This window comes from Molossus molossus, unplaced genomic scaffold (assembly GCF_014108415.1).
Source record: "Molossus molossus isolate mMolMol1 unplaced genomic scaffold, mMolMol1.p scaffold_m16_p_24, whole genome shotgun sequence".
Lineage (NCBI taxonomy): Eukaryota > Metazoa > Chordata > Mammalia > Chiroptera > Molossidae > Molossus > Molossus molossus.
Window position 1 is genome coordinate 13,724,250 of NW_023425360.1, and position 15,919 is coordinate 13,740,168.

General features: G+C 50.8%; 1 protein-coding gene across 1 annotated transcript in view; it reads right to left on the bottom strand.

Annotated features, from left to right (window-relative positions):
• ATP10A (ATPase phospholipid transporting 10A (putative)) overlaps nt 1-15,919 on the bottom strand; it is a 52,621-nt gene that overhangs the window by 14,605 nt on the left and 22,097 nt on the right. The window contains exons 4-10 of the mRNA XM_036278028.1: nt 10,261-10,346; nt 9,121-9,227; nt 8,632-8,763; nt 7,551-7,681; nt 4,495-4,747; nt 2,787-3,004; nt 636-830 (exon numbers count right to left, since the gene is read on the bottom strand). Coding sequence (XP_036133921.1) covers nt 636-830; nt 2,787-3,004; nt 4,495-4,747; nt 7,551-7,681; nt 8,632-8,763; nt 9,121-9,227; nt 10,261-10,346 — 1,122 coding nt within the window. The remainder of the gene's footprint in view (nt 1-635; nt 831-2,786; nt 3,005-4,494; nt 4,748-7,550; nt 7,682-8,631; nt 8,764-9,120; nt 9,228-10,260; nt 10,347-15,919) is intronic.

The following is a 15,919-nucleotide window of genomic DNA, read 5'->3' on the forward strand; positions in this document are numbered from 1 at the left end:
GTATTTCCCAACTCCCAGATTTCGGGGCGTGCAAGGAAGTGGCAACCACAGCCAGCATCTCTCTTGAGGCCACCCTTTGACCTCTTCACTTAAACAAACGTCAGGCCACACGCATTCTTGCAGGATGTGGTTACCAGGTCCACCCGCCTGAGGCTCAGGAGTGTCTGCAGGCTTTCAGCCTGTCCTACAGGTTTGCAGAAAAGCTCAGAGGAGCGGGCTTCTCATCGCCTGCCACAGCACCAACCCCCCACCCCCATAAAATCACTTAATAAAAGACGAGTTTATACATTTCTCTGGATTCTATCCATAAAAAATTTAAATTTACAAATCACATTCCCAAACTCCAAAGAATCTTTTAAAACAAATACCAAGCTGCTCAGTGAGCTGGGTGGTGAAGTCAGGGCTCAAGTCCAGGTGGCTTGTCCCAGAGTCTCGAACCCCAGCCTGTCCTGTCATCTCTCTCCTGGATGAAGCTAGGAGCCTGAGACTCGGTGGGTGGGAAGGGGTACCCTTCTGTCCCTGCCTCCTGTCCAGGCTCAGAGGGTGTCTGTCCTCTCCCACTGGGCCCTGATCCTGGCACCCAACTGCAGCAGCCTGGGCATCAGGGCGTTGAGGGCTCGGCGTGGGGGACTTGCCTTCTGTCGTGGCTGATCTGGGGACGTGACCACCACTGTGTTGCAGATGGTGAGCGCGATGAAGAAGTCAAACACGTCAGAGAGCTCAGGCGAGAGGTGGGCCAGTGGGTGATCCTGGTGCCTCGCGACGGCCAGACACCTGCCACATTCACTCACCTTCTCAAACAGCTTTGGGTCGGGCATGATGTCTTTCTCCTGGAAGAAACCAAGTCTGACCCAGGGGCCAACCAAGAGCCTTGATGGCTGACTATTTAAGGCACCTTGATTTTATTATAAGCTGTAAACACACATACACATATGCCCTTTCATAATGATAATTATGCATCATTTTATCTGTAAAAATATGAAACTTACAGATGAAATTAAATGCATATATATGTTTGTACTTATCTTCAGATAGAGCAAGAGAGAGAAAGGGAGGGAGGGAGAGAGAGAGAAACATCGATGTGAGAGAGACACATCGACTGGTTGCCACCCACACAACCCCAACCGGGGCCGGGGACAAACTGCAACCAAGGTATATGCCCTTAGCAGGAACCAAACCCAGGTCTCTCTGGTCCACGGGCCAATGCTCTAACCGCTGAGCCAAACCGGCCAGGGTGAAATGTGCATATTCTTATATAAGGTATACACATTCTTATTATAAAACAATACATCTAAGAATATATATGATTATAAAATAACACATCTTAGAAAGATTTGGAAATAACAGAGAGGAAAAGGAGAAATTTAATACATGTGTATCACAATACCTCATGGTAAAATAGGGTGGAGCAAAATCATCTTACAGTGTGAATACATGAAACAGAGTTTATTCTTGGGTTATTTTCCATACGAACAACCGTAATCTTCCTTTTGCCCACCTTGTATATACTTTTTGACACAAATGCTTTATGTTTTCCTCCAGGCTTTTTTTCTACACATTTACACTTTACATCACCAACATATTTTATACATTTCCTTTGGATATATACCCAGAAGAGGGATTGTTGGATCTTAGGGTAGCTCTATTTTTAATTGTTTTAAATCCTCACCTGAGGATATGTTTATTGATTTGAGAGAGACAGAAACATTGATCGGTTGCTCACCAGGGATTGAACCTGAAACCTAGGTATGTGCCCTGACCAGGAATCAAACCTACAACCTTTTGGTGTATGGGACGACGCTCCAACCAATGGAGCCACCTTGCCAGGGCTCAATTTTTAATTTTTTTAAAAAGTATTTTTTCTTTATTGATTTTAGAGAGGGAGGAAGGGAGAGGGAGAGAGAGAGAGAAACACTGATGAGAGAGAACATTGATTGGCCCCTTCCTGCGTGCCCCCCACTGGGGATCAGGCCCACAACCTGGGCATGTGCCCTGACTGGGAATCGAACTGGCGACCTCTTGGTGCATGGGTCCACGCTCAACCACTGAGCCATACAGGGCGGGCTATTTTTAATTTTTTGAGGAACCTTCTTATTGTTTTCATAGTGGCCGAACCAACTCACAATGCCACCAACAGTGTAAAAGGCCCAATTTCTCTACTAACTCTTGTTACCTGCTGTCTTTCTAACAGCTGTTCTGATAGGTGGAAGGCGAGCTGCATTTCTAACAACTGTTCTGATAGGTGGAAGGCGATCTGCATTTCCCAACTTAAAGCTTACACACTGCTCTGTCAATCACATCTCAATAAAACTTAGGTATAAATTGGAGTTTCCGTTTCTCCAAAGTATTATGTAGTCTGAACTTTCCCAGGCCTTTAAGAACTCCAGCTGCCCCGCTTATGGGTGGACAGCATGTTCCAAAGCCCTCAGTGAATGCCTGAACCATGTGGCACTGAACTATGTACCTGTTACATTGTTTCCTCTACTATACACCTTTTCACCTACACAAGCACGTTCTGGCTTCTCTGGAAAGTCCGAATTTCCAGCATCACCTGGGGCCGTTTCCAGGGTCCCCGGCCTCAGATCTGTGGTGGCAAAGGGGCTGTGTTGACAGCCACGTGGAGGAGGTGTCGTCCAGAAAACCTTGTGCTAACTGAGCAGAGTCAGCCCCACCCAGCAGCAGCGCGTGTTATTAAATAGAGGCTTCTGATGGGCAGGGAGATGACAGCCAGGAGGGAGGGCGACCATGCTCTGGCGGGCTGCAGGCCGTCCTCGGGCGGGACTCACCATGGGGCTGCTGAAGGCCGTGTGCTTGGACAGCATGCTGGCCCACTTGGCTTCCGCCCGGCTGCCCGTGCGCCGGTGCGCCTTGGTGCTCTGGGTCCTGTGTGGCGCCCGGATGCTCTGAGGGCTCCCGATGCTGCCACGCGGGGACAGCGAGCCCCCTCTGGGCACCGCCTCCTCCGAGTCCGAGTCCGCCTCCTGGTGCCTGGCCAGACGCTGCGCTGTGGGGAGGACACGGAGGACAGGCGTGGGGAGGCTGGGCAGAGGAAGTGCGTCTGCAGAGCCCCGCACCCGCTCCCGCATGGCAAGGCTGCCTCCAGGGAGGGTCTGCACTGAGGGATGAGGATGCTCTCCCGTGGCGGCACCTGCCCTCAACTTCACAGATGAGAATGCCGATTCTCAGAGAACTTCCAGAGCTTGCTAAGGTCACAGGACGCAGGGCCAGGCTGGGTGGGGGCGGAGATGGGCTCTGTTCTGGTGAAGCCTAGATGTGAGTGCGGTCTGGGGGACAGGTGGTTGGGGAAGCCTGGCCCACAGAGTAACGGGGGTCATGCGCCCCCCCCTGGGGGTCATGGGGCCACCTGGCTCCTCGGGGCCGTCATGACAGATCACACTGAGCCTTGCAGTCACACAAAGATGATGGTCCTCAAGGCTGTGTTGATGGTTTTCTCCCACCGGCAAGGTAGGGGCTCCCTGCTCAGGCCCAGGTGGGCACTATCTGCACTCACCCTGAATGGACCGAGTGAGGTGCCGCCAGGCGGCTCCCAGTCCTCCCGGGGTTGCACGGCCTGGACCCCCCTCACCAGGTTTGGGCCCAGCCTGCAAAGCTCCGCGGGAAGACCGGACTGTTATGCTAGTTCCGGCCCTTAGGGGGCGCTGCGAGCACCAGCCCTGCAGCCACGTGGCGCTCAGCGACTCTGGAGCGTCCGCGCTGCTGCTCCTTGCTCAGGGATGGCTCTGGACACATTTTCCTGGCCGTGCCCAGTTAGTGCAGCTCTGGCATCATGCATGAGCAGCAAGGAGACCGCCCATGAGCGGTTACTCATTCAGAACAAGCAGTCACTGTGCTGAGAACTTCAAGGGCAGCCCAGCGCTGGGCCTCAGTGTGTGCATCCTAACACCAGGTGGCGCTAGTGAGAGGCGCGAGAAGGGACGCGTGGCTGCGGGGATGCCCCAGGCGTCGGTCTGTCCTACCCGCCAGGCCTTGCACTCAGCGTTTCTTCAGAGATGAGAACAGAGGAACGAAGGGGAAGTCCCCTGTGCACATCTCTTGGCCTGTGGCTAAGACACCAGGCACCAGTTCCTCAAGAGTGCCCTGCAGTGTCAACAATGCAGAAATGCCTTCTCCATCAACAGTGCTCAGCTTCATTTCAGGCTCCCTCAAAAATCAGGAACCCCTGCCTGGCCCGTGTGGCTCAGTGGCTGAGCCGTGACCCATGCACCAGGAGGTCACCGGTTCAATCCCCCCTCCACTCCCCGTCAGGGCACATGCCCAGGATGTGGGTCCAGTCCCTAGTGGGGGGTGTGCAGGAGGCGGCTAATCGATGTTCTTTCTCATCAATGTTTCCATCTCTCCCTCCCTCTCCTTTCCTCTCTAAAACCCAATAAAGAAAAAATTTAAAAAAAACCCAGCAACCCCTGAAAGGTGTGTGTGTGTGTGTGTGTGTGTGTCTGGCCCAGCCCACAGTGGGGCCCCCACCCGCAGACTCACCGTTCGCATCATGGGAATATTCCACGCCAGACACGGTGCATCTCCGGAAAACCATCTTATTCTCGGTTAAAGTGCCAGTTTTATCTGAGAAGATGTATTGGACCTGCCCCAAGTCCTCCGTGATGTTCAGAGCTCGGCACTGCAGCTGTGAGTCTGTCTCTTCGTCGTACAAGTCCATGTCCTGGTTGATGAAGTACACTTGGCAAACTTTAACAATCTCAATGGAAACATAGAGCGAAATTGGGATCAGCACCTGCAAGACACCAGCGCACAGACGCATGACCCTGAGGGAGCAGAGAGGTGTGGAATCAGTCTAAGCTATTTAAATGACGACAACCACAAGTAAGTAGCAACTATACTGTACCTTTAAGAGCTTAAATAGGTTGGTTTAGAGTCACTATTGGAAAAGGACTGGGATTTTGGCAAAGAGTTTAAACTAGGTGGTGCCACAGGGGAGCAAACATCCACTATGATACCTGGAGTATGAACCATGGCTCGGATAGAAGCAAGCATTTTCGAATTACTAAGTTGTGCTTGAGAAAGGCTAGGAAAGGAAAGAGAAAAAGAGAAAAAAAAGACATGGCACAATCAGAGTCCTCGTAAGCAAAGTCATCTCATACCACAGCGGCACTCAGTCCCCAGGCTGTCCCTGGGCTCCCGGCTGCCCAACCCACAGACACACCCCACAGGCTTTTCAGAGGCCGGTTTGTGTTGAAGGAGGGTTTCTGAGATGCACAGTACAGAGCAAAGAAAAGCAAGCTCCAAGAAAAACATCCAGTTACGCTTTGACAATTTAAGAGCCACCTCCACGAAATCAATGTTTCAGGTTTTTCATTTGTGAAGTCACAGTACTGAACTGATGCATGTGGGCTCAGAATATTACTCAGATGAACAGGTTCTCCTAGTAACTTAAGTATGTCGATGTAACGCATACTATAGCACTAACTCAAGGCTCAGACATAATCTGAAGTTCTAAAATGAAATAAGTGAAACGAGACAAGTAGAGAAAGACAAGTACTGTTACCTGCAGAAATAAGATCTCACCTATCTGTGGCATCTAAACAAAAACCAACTCACAGAACAGAACAGACTGGTGGTTGTCAAGGCAGGAGGTAGGGGCCAAAATGGGTGAAGGGAGTCAAAAGGTACAAACTCCCACTTATAAGGAAAATAAGTCCTGGGGATGTCATGTACAGCCTGGTGACTATAGTTAATAATACTGCACCATATATTTGAAATTTGCTAAGAGAGTAAATCCTGAAAGTTCTCAAAACACACATAAAATTATAACTATGTGAAGTGATGAATATTAGCTAAACTTATTGTGGTGATCATTTAAAAATATATATAAGTATCAAATCATTATGTTGCACACCTGAAATTAATATAATCTTATACATCAGTTACATCTCAATAAAATTTTTTTTTTTTTTTTTTAATTTTTTTTTTTATCCTCTCCCAAGGATATTTTTCCATTTTTTTGTACAGATAGAGTGGGAGGGAGAGAGAGGAAGGGAGAGAGAGAGAGAAACATCGACGTGAAGGGACACATCGAGTGGCTGCCACCCGCACGACCAACCAGGGCCGGGGACAAACTGCAACCGAGGTACGTGCCCTTAGCGGGAACCGAACCCGGGTCTCTCCGGACCGCAGGCCGACGCTCTAACCGCTGAGCCAAACTGGCCAGGGCTCAATAAAATGTTATAGGGAGCCTGGCCAGTGTGGCTCAGTGGATTGAGCATCGTCCCATGGACTGAGAGGTCCTGGTTCGATTCTTGGTCAGGGCACATGCCTGGGTTGTGGGCTCGATCCCCAGTAGGGGGCATGCAGGAGGCAGCTGATCGATATTTCTCTCTCACATTGATGTTTCTAACTCTCCCTTCCTCTCTCTATAAAAATAAATAAATAAAAACATATTTAAAGAATAAATGTTATAGGGAAAATAATTTATAAAAAATTCCTTGAATAATTCAAAACCTCATATAGTCACCATAACATAAAAGGTTTTTTCCATCAAACCTTTTATGAGAACAATTAGGAGGTAAATAACCATAATGAGTACCAAACAGACTCTTGCTAATTTGGAAAGTTAAATAAGGATGTTTCCCAGTGTAGTAAGCACATGTGATGGAAGACAAAGGCTAAGCAAATGTCCTGTGGTCAGTGTGTGTTCCCAAGGAGCCTGGCAGTGATACTCACTGTCCCCCTCCACCTGGGCACAGATTCTCAGTTAGTGACTGGGAGTCACTGAGGAGGCATGTGAATTAGTAAGAATAACTATAACTGTAATAATAATAATAATAATGATAAACAATGCTGCTAAATACAAGGTGATATCCTGAATTGAGCCCCGAAACAGAAAAGACACATTACTGGGAAAACTAGTGGAATTTGGATGAGGTCTGGAGTTTAGTTCAGGGCAAAAAACCGGAGTTGGTTTCTTAGTTCTGACCATGTACTATGGTGTAATTATTAAAATAATTATATAATAATTAAAAATAATTATTCCAGCCCTGGCCAATTTGGCTCAGCGGTTAGAGTGTCGGCCCGCGGTCCAGAGAGACCCGGGTTCGGTTCCCGCTAAGGGCATGTACCTCGGTTGCAGTTTGTCCCCGGCCCTGGTTGGTCGTGCGGGTGGCAGCCACTCGATGTGCCCCTTTCACATTGATGTTTCTCGCTCTTTCTCTCTTCCTCTCTCTCCCTCCTACTCTATCTGAACAAAAAATGGAAAAAATGTCCTCGAGTGAGGATAAAAAAAAAAATTATTCCAAAATAAAATTTAGAGTTTTAAAGAAGTAATGGAATGTAAAATGAGCAAAAACCAACCCCTGAAAGTCGAAGTATCTTAAGAACAGCAAAGGAGAATTTGAACTTGAAAACTGACCAAAACAACACCCTCTAGATAAACTGGGTGTCAAAGTGAAACGCAACACATGAGGAAGGTACGTTTGTGGTCGTTAGTCCCCGTGCAGTTTATTGGCAAGTCTTAGTGGAGCACGAGGACCAGTTCTTGCCAGAAAAGCAAAGTGAGTATTGCGTGTGCTCAGTATTGTTACCTGCAGAACTATAATCATTGTCAAAAACGAGTAAACTGCAGCTGTGACCGGGGACAAAGAGCTGCCGTCAGATTCGGGGACTTCGAACAATGCTTTCTTCTCTTGATACCGCTGAGTCCACAATCCATGTCCTGCAGTGACGTTCAGAGAGAAACAGCATTTATCCAATGAAACATAAAAACACTGCTAAGCGCCCATGAAAGCAAACCTTGACGACTACACTGGACGCAGGGACATTGGGCCTTAGGAGCCTGCTTGTCACCTAAGAAAGCAAAGCGCGCGGTGCTGTTGGCACCCGAGCAGGACGGCTGGGAGGCTTGGGACGGGGACTCTCACACCGGCCTTTCCCTCTGTTGGCAGCGGCGGCACCACTGGTCACGATGTGGCAACCGGATGCAGCTGCCAGTGGGAAGCGTCCAGAGAGGGATTCCCAGCGTGTGTGTCACGAAATCCCAGTCTCGTCAGCAGGCTCTGGATACTGCCCATTACTATCCCTTCCTGGAGACGCACAATCACATGCGCCTGACTCCAAGGAGCCAATGGCGGGGCACTGTCTCCTTTGCTGCTCCCGCAGGCCTCACATGTCCCGATGCCTGCGTCTGCCACCGCTCAACCCGAGACCGTGCTAAACCCACCGCCTGGACACAGCGACGGTCACTGACCTGACATTCATGTAACATTCTCCCCTGGGAGGTGCAAGGCCTGGAGGCCAGCAGGGCTAGAGGGCCCGCATGCCAACAAACTGCCCCTTTTCATGTCCCAAGTCATCTTTCTCCTCTTTTCCTGGGATTTCCATTTAGTCACATTCATGCTTCTCTGCTCTCCTACTCCTAGTTCATCACCGTCTGGGACACTTTGTCCTGGACTCATTACTACTGCTGCATAGTTCTTCCATCAGGGCTTCTAATGGGAGAAGTAACCCGGCGCCGTGCCCACTCATCCTGGCATCCACGTGGCCCCGGCCGATGCAAGCATCCATGGGCCCCATGGTCACAGATGTGCCCCTGAACTTCAGGGCACAAGCCTGAGTAGTGGGCAGCCCAACCAGCTCGTTTGGAGGCTGCCCGCCGAGGAGACTTACCAACCGATGAAAAGAGAGACATACAAATGAGGAGGAGGACACACCAGAGCACGTCGCAGTTCATCTGCCTCTCCAGCTGGCTGCGTTTGTAGCGAGGGCCGCTGTTGTTCAGCAGCGCCTTGGTCTCGTGTCCTGTGGGGGGAGGGGGGCTGCAGTCAGCGCCAGCATCAGCGGATACACAGTCGGATGCTGCCGTCCCCCGGTATGTATGGGACAGGCTCAGTCAAGAGAGCAGGGCGTGAAATCATCTGAAAGGGGCAGCAACCACGGAGATACATGGATCGTAACAGGCTGACATGCTAAGAGGAAACACTTCGGGTCAAGATAGGATTAGATATTGTGCTTCTTTCTCTTTTCTTCGCTTCCCAGATTCTCTACAATGGATCTATGCTACTCCCATAATCAGAAAAAAATAGGAGGGATGCTCAAGGGCACAGAGGACACTGGCCGCCAGCGCCGCCCCAGGCCAGGCGCGACAGGCCAAGCTACCTGCATAGATGACGATGCCGACCACGGCCTCCGTGTTCCTGACGGTGCAGCCTCGGAGCAGCAGGTTCTCCTTGTGCAGCCCGGCCTTCTTCCCGTTGTCGTGCGTGCTGTCGAGGGCGTTTGTCACGTGTCACCGAGATGCCTGCAGGTGCCTCACACCCCGGGAGCCTGGACGCTGGGCAGGGAGGGGGGCAGGGACCCCAGAGCGGCAGCTCCCTCAGTGGATTCTACAAGAGCTGGGATGGAGCTTGTGCTCCCAGGCAACTGGGCTTCACGAAGCATCTCCAGAGCCTGATATGTACTTGGCCAATGGGCTTTGGGAAATATCAAGAAATGTGTGTACTGGTCTCTGCCCCTGTGCCTGACGCTGGGCTCCTGAACCGCTTGCAAGCAGGGGATGCTGGGGGAACCTTTTACCCTCCTGTGTAGTCTTTGATCCCAGTGCCCTGCACAGCAGGTGCTCAATAACTATTTATTCAGTGACTGTGTGGATGAATGGATGGATGGACGGATGGATGAACTCCACCAGGCTCCTCAAGTCTGGCCACGGGTCGGCCAGGCCTCCCTGGCCCTCCCCTCCCAGGGCTGCTGAGGGAGGGGCCAGAACTGCTCACTGCAGGTGCTTCGGTGAATTTCCACTGTCAACACAATCGTATGGACTAGTCTCGTGAGCAACTAGGAGGCTCATGTGCTGGGCCAAAGAATATGAAGTGCATATTTCAGCACTGTGTGTGAGTGAATGAGTGTGTGTGTGTGTGTGTTGTGTGCAGGTAAACCTTGAAAAATACACATTGGAAATGTGCACGTCTACTCATATGTGGATTTCCCCCCCAATAAATACTGTAAATTTATTTTATCATCTTTATGATTTTCTTAATAACATTTCTTTCCTCTAGCTTAACTTTTTGTAAGAATACAGTGTATAATACAAAAGAACCCAGCATATAACATACAAAATATGTGTTAATCAACTGTGCATGTTGTTGGCTACTGTTGCTTAACTTTTGGGGGAGTCAAAAGTTATACGAGGATTTTCAGCTGCATGGCGGTCAGCACCCCTAACCCTGCTTTGTTCAAGGGTTGACTGTGCACATACACAGTCCGTCAGACAGGACAGCCCGGCGGACGGATGGTACTCACATGCACCCACGGAACCTACTCAGGTCGTTGTTTGGCTTCTCACACTCGATTACGCTGGTGAACGTCAAAGGGTCGAATTCAGAGACCTAAACACAGCAGGACACTTAGAGAAACAAGGGCTCCGACGGCTCTGTCCTAAAGGCCTCTCCCGCACGCGTGGCAGGGGACCTCCTGGGAGCCCCTGCAGAAGGCCCCCCTCAACTCAGCGCAGGGGTCCCCATCACCCCAGACAATAACTGATCATCGCAGAACTGTGCCGGCGAGTGGTAAGCTGAATGCTCGTAGCTCTGATGCAAAATCAGAGACTCAGATACTGGGACGGGGTGACTGCGTTTTTTGGGGAGATAGGCCAGTACCTTCCAATTTCCTATTAGGGAAGCAAATTCCACTTGGAAAATAGGAACTCACTATAAGTTCAATGTGCCCTAAACGTTCTTCACAGATATTTGATGAAAAACATTGAAACCCTGGCCAGTTTGGCTCAGCAGTTGGAGTGTCGGCCTGCAGTGTCGGGTTCGGTTCCAGTCAAGGGCACGTACCTCGGTTGCGGTTCGATCTCCAGCCCTGGTGGGGGCCATGTGGGAGGCGACCAATCGATGTGTCTCTCTCACATCGATGTCTCTCTCTCTACCCCCTCCCTCCCTCCCTCCCACTCTATCTGAAAATCAATGGAAAAGTATCTTTGGGTGAGGAGTAAAAAAACAAACAAACAAACAAAAAAACATTTAAATAACCAATGTATAAGCCCATAATTTCCGTATTATTCTGCTAAATGGAAAAAAAAAAAAAAGAAAAAAAAGACAGCTCACCACAAAGAAGGTCTTTCATTTAGGATTTTGCCCTTGAATTATGACATATGAAGAGGTCGGGTGGAGAGAGAGGATAAAGGGAATGGCCGCCATGTCCAGGGCGGCCTTGGAGGGAGTGAGCTCCAGAGTACACCCCAAGTCTCACTGTGCATTTTCAACCCAATCTGCATTTGATACAGGCCTGTCAGTGCTGTGGGAATTCAAAGGACGGCAGACAGCGTAGCGAATGAGCGAATGAATGAACAGACGGATGAATCTACTTACTTATTACAAAGATGATATTGCCCAGTCAGTATTTTCTATTAGTTAGAAATGGAACAGACACTGTCCTGTCCACCCCAGGGACCCCTGGCTCCCAGTGTGGATTAGACAAATAAAACCGGAATAAAACCATAGGTGTTCTGGTACTGGTGGCGGGAGATGTCCAAGGGGCCTTAAATCAAAGTATCTTTTCTTGCCCTGGCCGGTTTGGCTCAGCGGTTGGAGTGTCCGCCTGCGGTCCGGAGAGACCCGGGTTCAGTTCCCGCTAAGGGCATGTACCTCGGTTGCAGTTTGTCCCCGGCCCTGGTTGGTCGTGCGGGTGGCAGCCACTCGATGTGTCCCTTTCACGTCGATGTTTCTCTCTCTCTCGCTTCCTCTCTCTCCCTCCCACTCTATCGGAACAAAAAATGTCCTCAGGTGAGGATTAAAAAAAAAAAAAAAAGCTGTCGGGTGGCTGCCTTCATTTCCTAACTGCCAATTTGGAACAGAGATCAAGTAGACCCCTCGTTGTCTGAAAGCAGAAAGCCAGCCTGCTTCTCGTGAAATCTGACCTGAAAGTGAAAAAGCCAACCGTTCCTACCGCCCCGTGTGCTTACCCTCTGTTCCCTTGCCTCCTTGCTGTTTCCGCCAAAAAGCCTGGACGCTTTAGTTGAGGCGGTGGCAAAATTCAAAGGCTCCGAGTGCGGGGTTGGAGCCTGAATTCTCAGGATCAAAAGCCTTCCCTTCCCTCTGGGTGACAGAGGCCCTGTGCTGCCTTCGAGGGCCCCACTGCCAGCCAAGCCCTCCTCTGTAGCAGACGTGAGAGCATCTAAGGACCGGCTGTGTGTCCAGACACCAGCAGTAAGAGCTGTTTTATAGCAGACCAACTTCAAAACCTAACTGAGAGCTGTTCTTTAAAACAGCCCTCTTGAACGGGTCCGTGCTTAACGTGAGCTGGTACCAAACATAAAACACGCCCGCAACAACGCTGCTGAGCTCATCTGCGCTGACCACCGGGTTACCCACCAGCCTGTCTGGGTCATGGCCCCAGGTCACCCCTTCCCTGCGTCGGGACAACGCTCCAGCCAACCGAGCTACTGGCCACGGCACACCTGTATTGTTAACAGCCAAACAAACCTTCAACAACCCAAATATCTCCCAACAGGTGAATGGATCACAAGGCATATAGTTGAGATAGTCTATTTTACAGCTAGAATCATACTAGCAATAAAAAAAAAATTATTGATCCATGTAACAACCGGAATGAATCTTAAAATATTTGTACTGAGAGAAAGAAGCCAGACCAAAAAAACAAAACAAAAAAAAAAGGACTTGCCCTGGCCAGTTTGGCTCAGCAGTTAGAACTCAAAGAGTCTTGGGTTCCATTCTGATCAAGGGCACGTACCTGGGGTTACGGTTTGGTCCCCAGCCCTGGGTGGGGTCGTGCAGGAGGCAACCAATCTATGTGTCTCTCTCACATCAATGTTTCTCTCTCTCCCTCCCACTCTATCTGAAAATAAGTGGAAAAATATCCTCAGGTGAGGATTTAAAAAAAAAAAGTACCTTACTGTAGGATTCCATTTATATAAATCTCTAGAAAATCCCAATCTATAGGAACCAAAAGATCAGTGGTTGTCTGAGGCCCAAGGACGGTGGGGTGTGAGCACATCCACCCCCTTGGTTGTGCAGTTGGTGTTCCTGTGTGTTTCTATGTCAGAACCCACCAAATTGCCCACTTAGAAATACCCACAGCTTACTGAATGTCAATTATACCCCCATGGAACAGTTTTTAAAAAAACAGGGGCAGGTAAAGTTGGCAACTGTTAGTAAATTAGCAAACTTTTTTCCCCCGTGGTGCCCTAATTTCCCCAACTCTTTACTTTTTGCATGATTTTTGCAGAGCAGCTAAGAACCACCGCTCACGAGTCACCTGTGCTTCAGAAAGTGCACTATCATGGACTTCGCGGAGCTCTTCCCACCTTAGGAAAAGGGACACTTTTTCTGCAGGAAAACAATGACTCCTCCACCCGAGCTCCGAGCTCCGTCTCTCCAGCAGAATTAATCTGCCAGGCGAGGGCTTTGCTTTCACAAGCCTGAAGCTGCTTGCGCATGGAATTCTTGAAATGAATTCCTTTCGCAGGGACTCGGTGTCCTGTTAATTCTAGATCGTTAATTTTGCATTTTTGTCTTGTTTGTCTCTGGAATGTTAGCGACTGGTGAGTCTGGCTCATCCCAGATGACAGCTGATGACCAGCTAGTGGCCCACCCGTCCGCCTGGGGACTCGCCCCCCAGGGCTGGTTCCCCGCATCCCTTCTTCTTGCACACCCGGGCACGAGCACCCCTCACCTCTAAACCTTGCCACCACCGGGGCTCAGCTGGGCTCCCACGCAGCCCTTCTGACCAGCCTCAGGACAGCTGTCCACAGCCCACCTGGTCCACTGCAGACCCATTAGCAACTAAATACAGCACCATCTTTTACTGTCCACCACGTGCCAGGAACCGTGCTTAACGTGTCTCCAGTCCTCACAACAGCACGAGAAGAAACTGTTTTGTTTTTTTTTCAATCCTCACCCAAGGACATTTTTGCATTTATCTTCAGATAGAGAGGGAGGAAGAGAGAGAGAGAAACATCGATGTGAGAGACACATCGACTGGCTGCCACCCACAGGCCGGGGACAAACTGCAACCAAGGTACATGCCCTTAGCGGGAACCGAACCCGGGACTCTCTGGTCCGCAGGCTGATGCTCTAACCGCTGAGCCAAACCGGTCAGGGGAGTAACTGTTTTCTTATCCAGGGACAGAGATAAAGACATCAGGGCCGGAGGGCATGTAATTAGCCCGGGGGGAACCGGGCTGGAAGTCTACCCCTTGAGAGGCATCATGCCTCTGCTTCTGTCCTCCTGGCCCCCAGGGATGGCGCCCAGCTTGGTGGGCGGGCTCTTCTCCAACCGGCCTCGTGGCCTCCAGAGCCCTCGGGCAGAGGCCGGAAACACCCAGGCACCGAGTGGCTCCACCCCCGTGATCTCCGCCAGAGCCATCCAGGTCTCAGCTGACCCAGGTGGAAGGAATCAGGATTCTCAGAGCCCACCCCTCGTCATGGGAAACTGTCTGCACACCCACACACGCACACCCGGGCACGTGCACACATGCACACATCCTCATGTTCCATCACACGGGTGTGCTAGTCTTCATATTTTATTTTTTAACAGATTATTATTATTTTTTTAAATGTTTTCACTGATTGTTTAGAGAAAGAAGGGAGAGATAGAAACATCAATCGGCCGCCTCCTGCACGCCCCCTACTGGGGATCGAGCCCACAACCGGGGCATGCGCCCTGACCAGGAATCAACTGGGACCTCTCAGTCCACGGGATGTCACTCAATCCACTGAGCCACAGTGTCTGGGCAAGTCTTTCTAGTTTAAATTTTATTATTATTATTATTATTTTAATCCTCATCCAAGGATATTTTTCTACTTACTATCAGATAGAGAGGGAGGGAGGGAGGGAGAGAGAGACAGAGAGAAACATTGATGTGATAGAGCCACATCGACTGGTTGTCTCCTGCATGACCCGACCAGGGCCGGGGATGAATCGCAACTGAGGTACGTGCCCTTGACGGGAACCGAACCCGAGACTCTTTGGCTCGTGGGCTGACGCTCTAACCGCTGAGCCAAACTGGCCAGGGCTATCGTTTAAACTTTGAGCCCTCAGAGCACTTGGAGAACAGGCAACATGCAGGCCAGGGGTGGGGAGGGCAGCAAACGGGGGGCCACCTCCACCACCGAGCCCTGGAGCAACCCGTGTGGCAGCCATAAGCCGCCCACGCTTGGCCTGAAGGGTCCCCAACAAACACTGTAGTAGCTTCCCTGATCCGGAATGACTGAGCCCCATTAAAAAACAAAAACAAAACAGCATTTAAAATGTTTCTCATGCTTTGCCTCAATCTCAGGAAGATCTGAGGCAGCTCACAAACGTATACTCAGCACACGCACAGGTTAAAATGAGGAACCTGGGTGAAAGTGAGTGGGGGCAGGAGCAGCCAGACGGTGGTGGTGAGTGACAGCTCGGAAGGCGAGCCTCCAACGTCCTGCCTCGTGGACCCTGCCCAGCGTGCAGCAGTGTCCTGGTGCCTTCCTGCAGCTACCAAATACGTGCTGCTGCAGAGATGCCCCCGGGCCTGACTGACCACCAGGGCTGACACTGGAGTCACCCCCAGGGGCGCCCTTCCTGAGCACCGGGCTCACTGCCTGGGACATTTCTTCCACTTCCCTCCCGCACAGGCTGACGGCCACAGACAGTGGAGACGCCAGAGCAGATGCTGGGAGCACAAGTGAGGACCAACCCACACACTTCCTGACCCCGGCCTGCACCCTGCACAGACCTGGGGTGAGGGAGCACGGACAGCTGGTGGGAAACCCTGACAAGGTTTGAATTTTCGGGCCACAAGGCAGGTGGCGAGTGCAGACGGTCAGAGCCACAGCCCCGCCTCACCACCCTGCTTTGCTGAGCTGTGGCTGATGCTGCTCCGTCCAGAGCTCAGTGCGGAGGCCTGGGGCTGGACTCGGGAACAGGCCACACGGAGCAGCAGCTGCGTGAGCATCGGCAG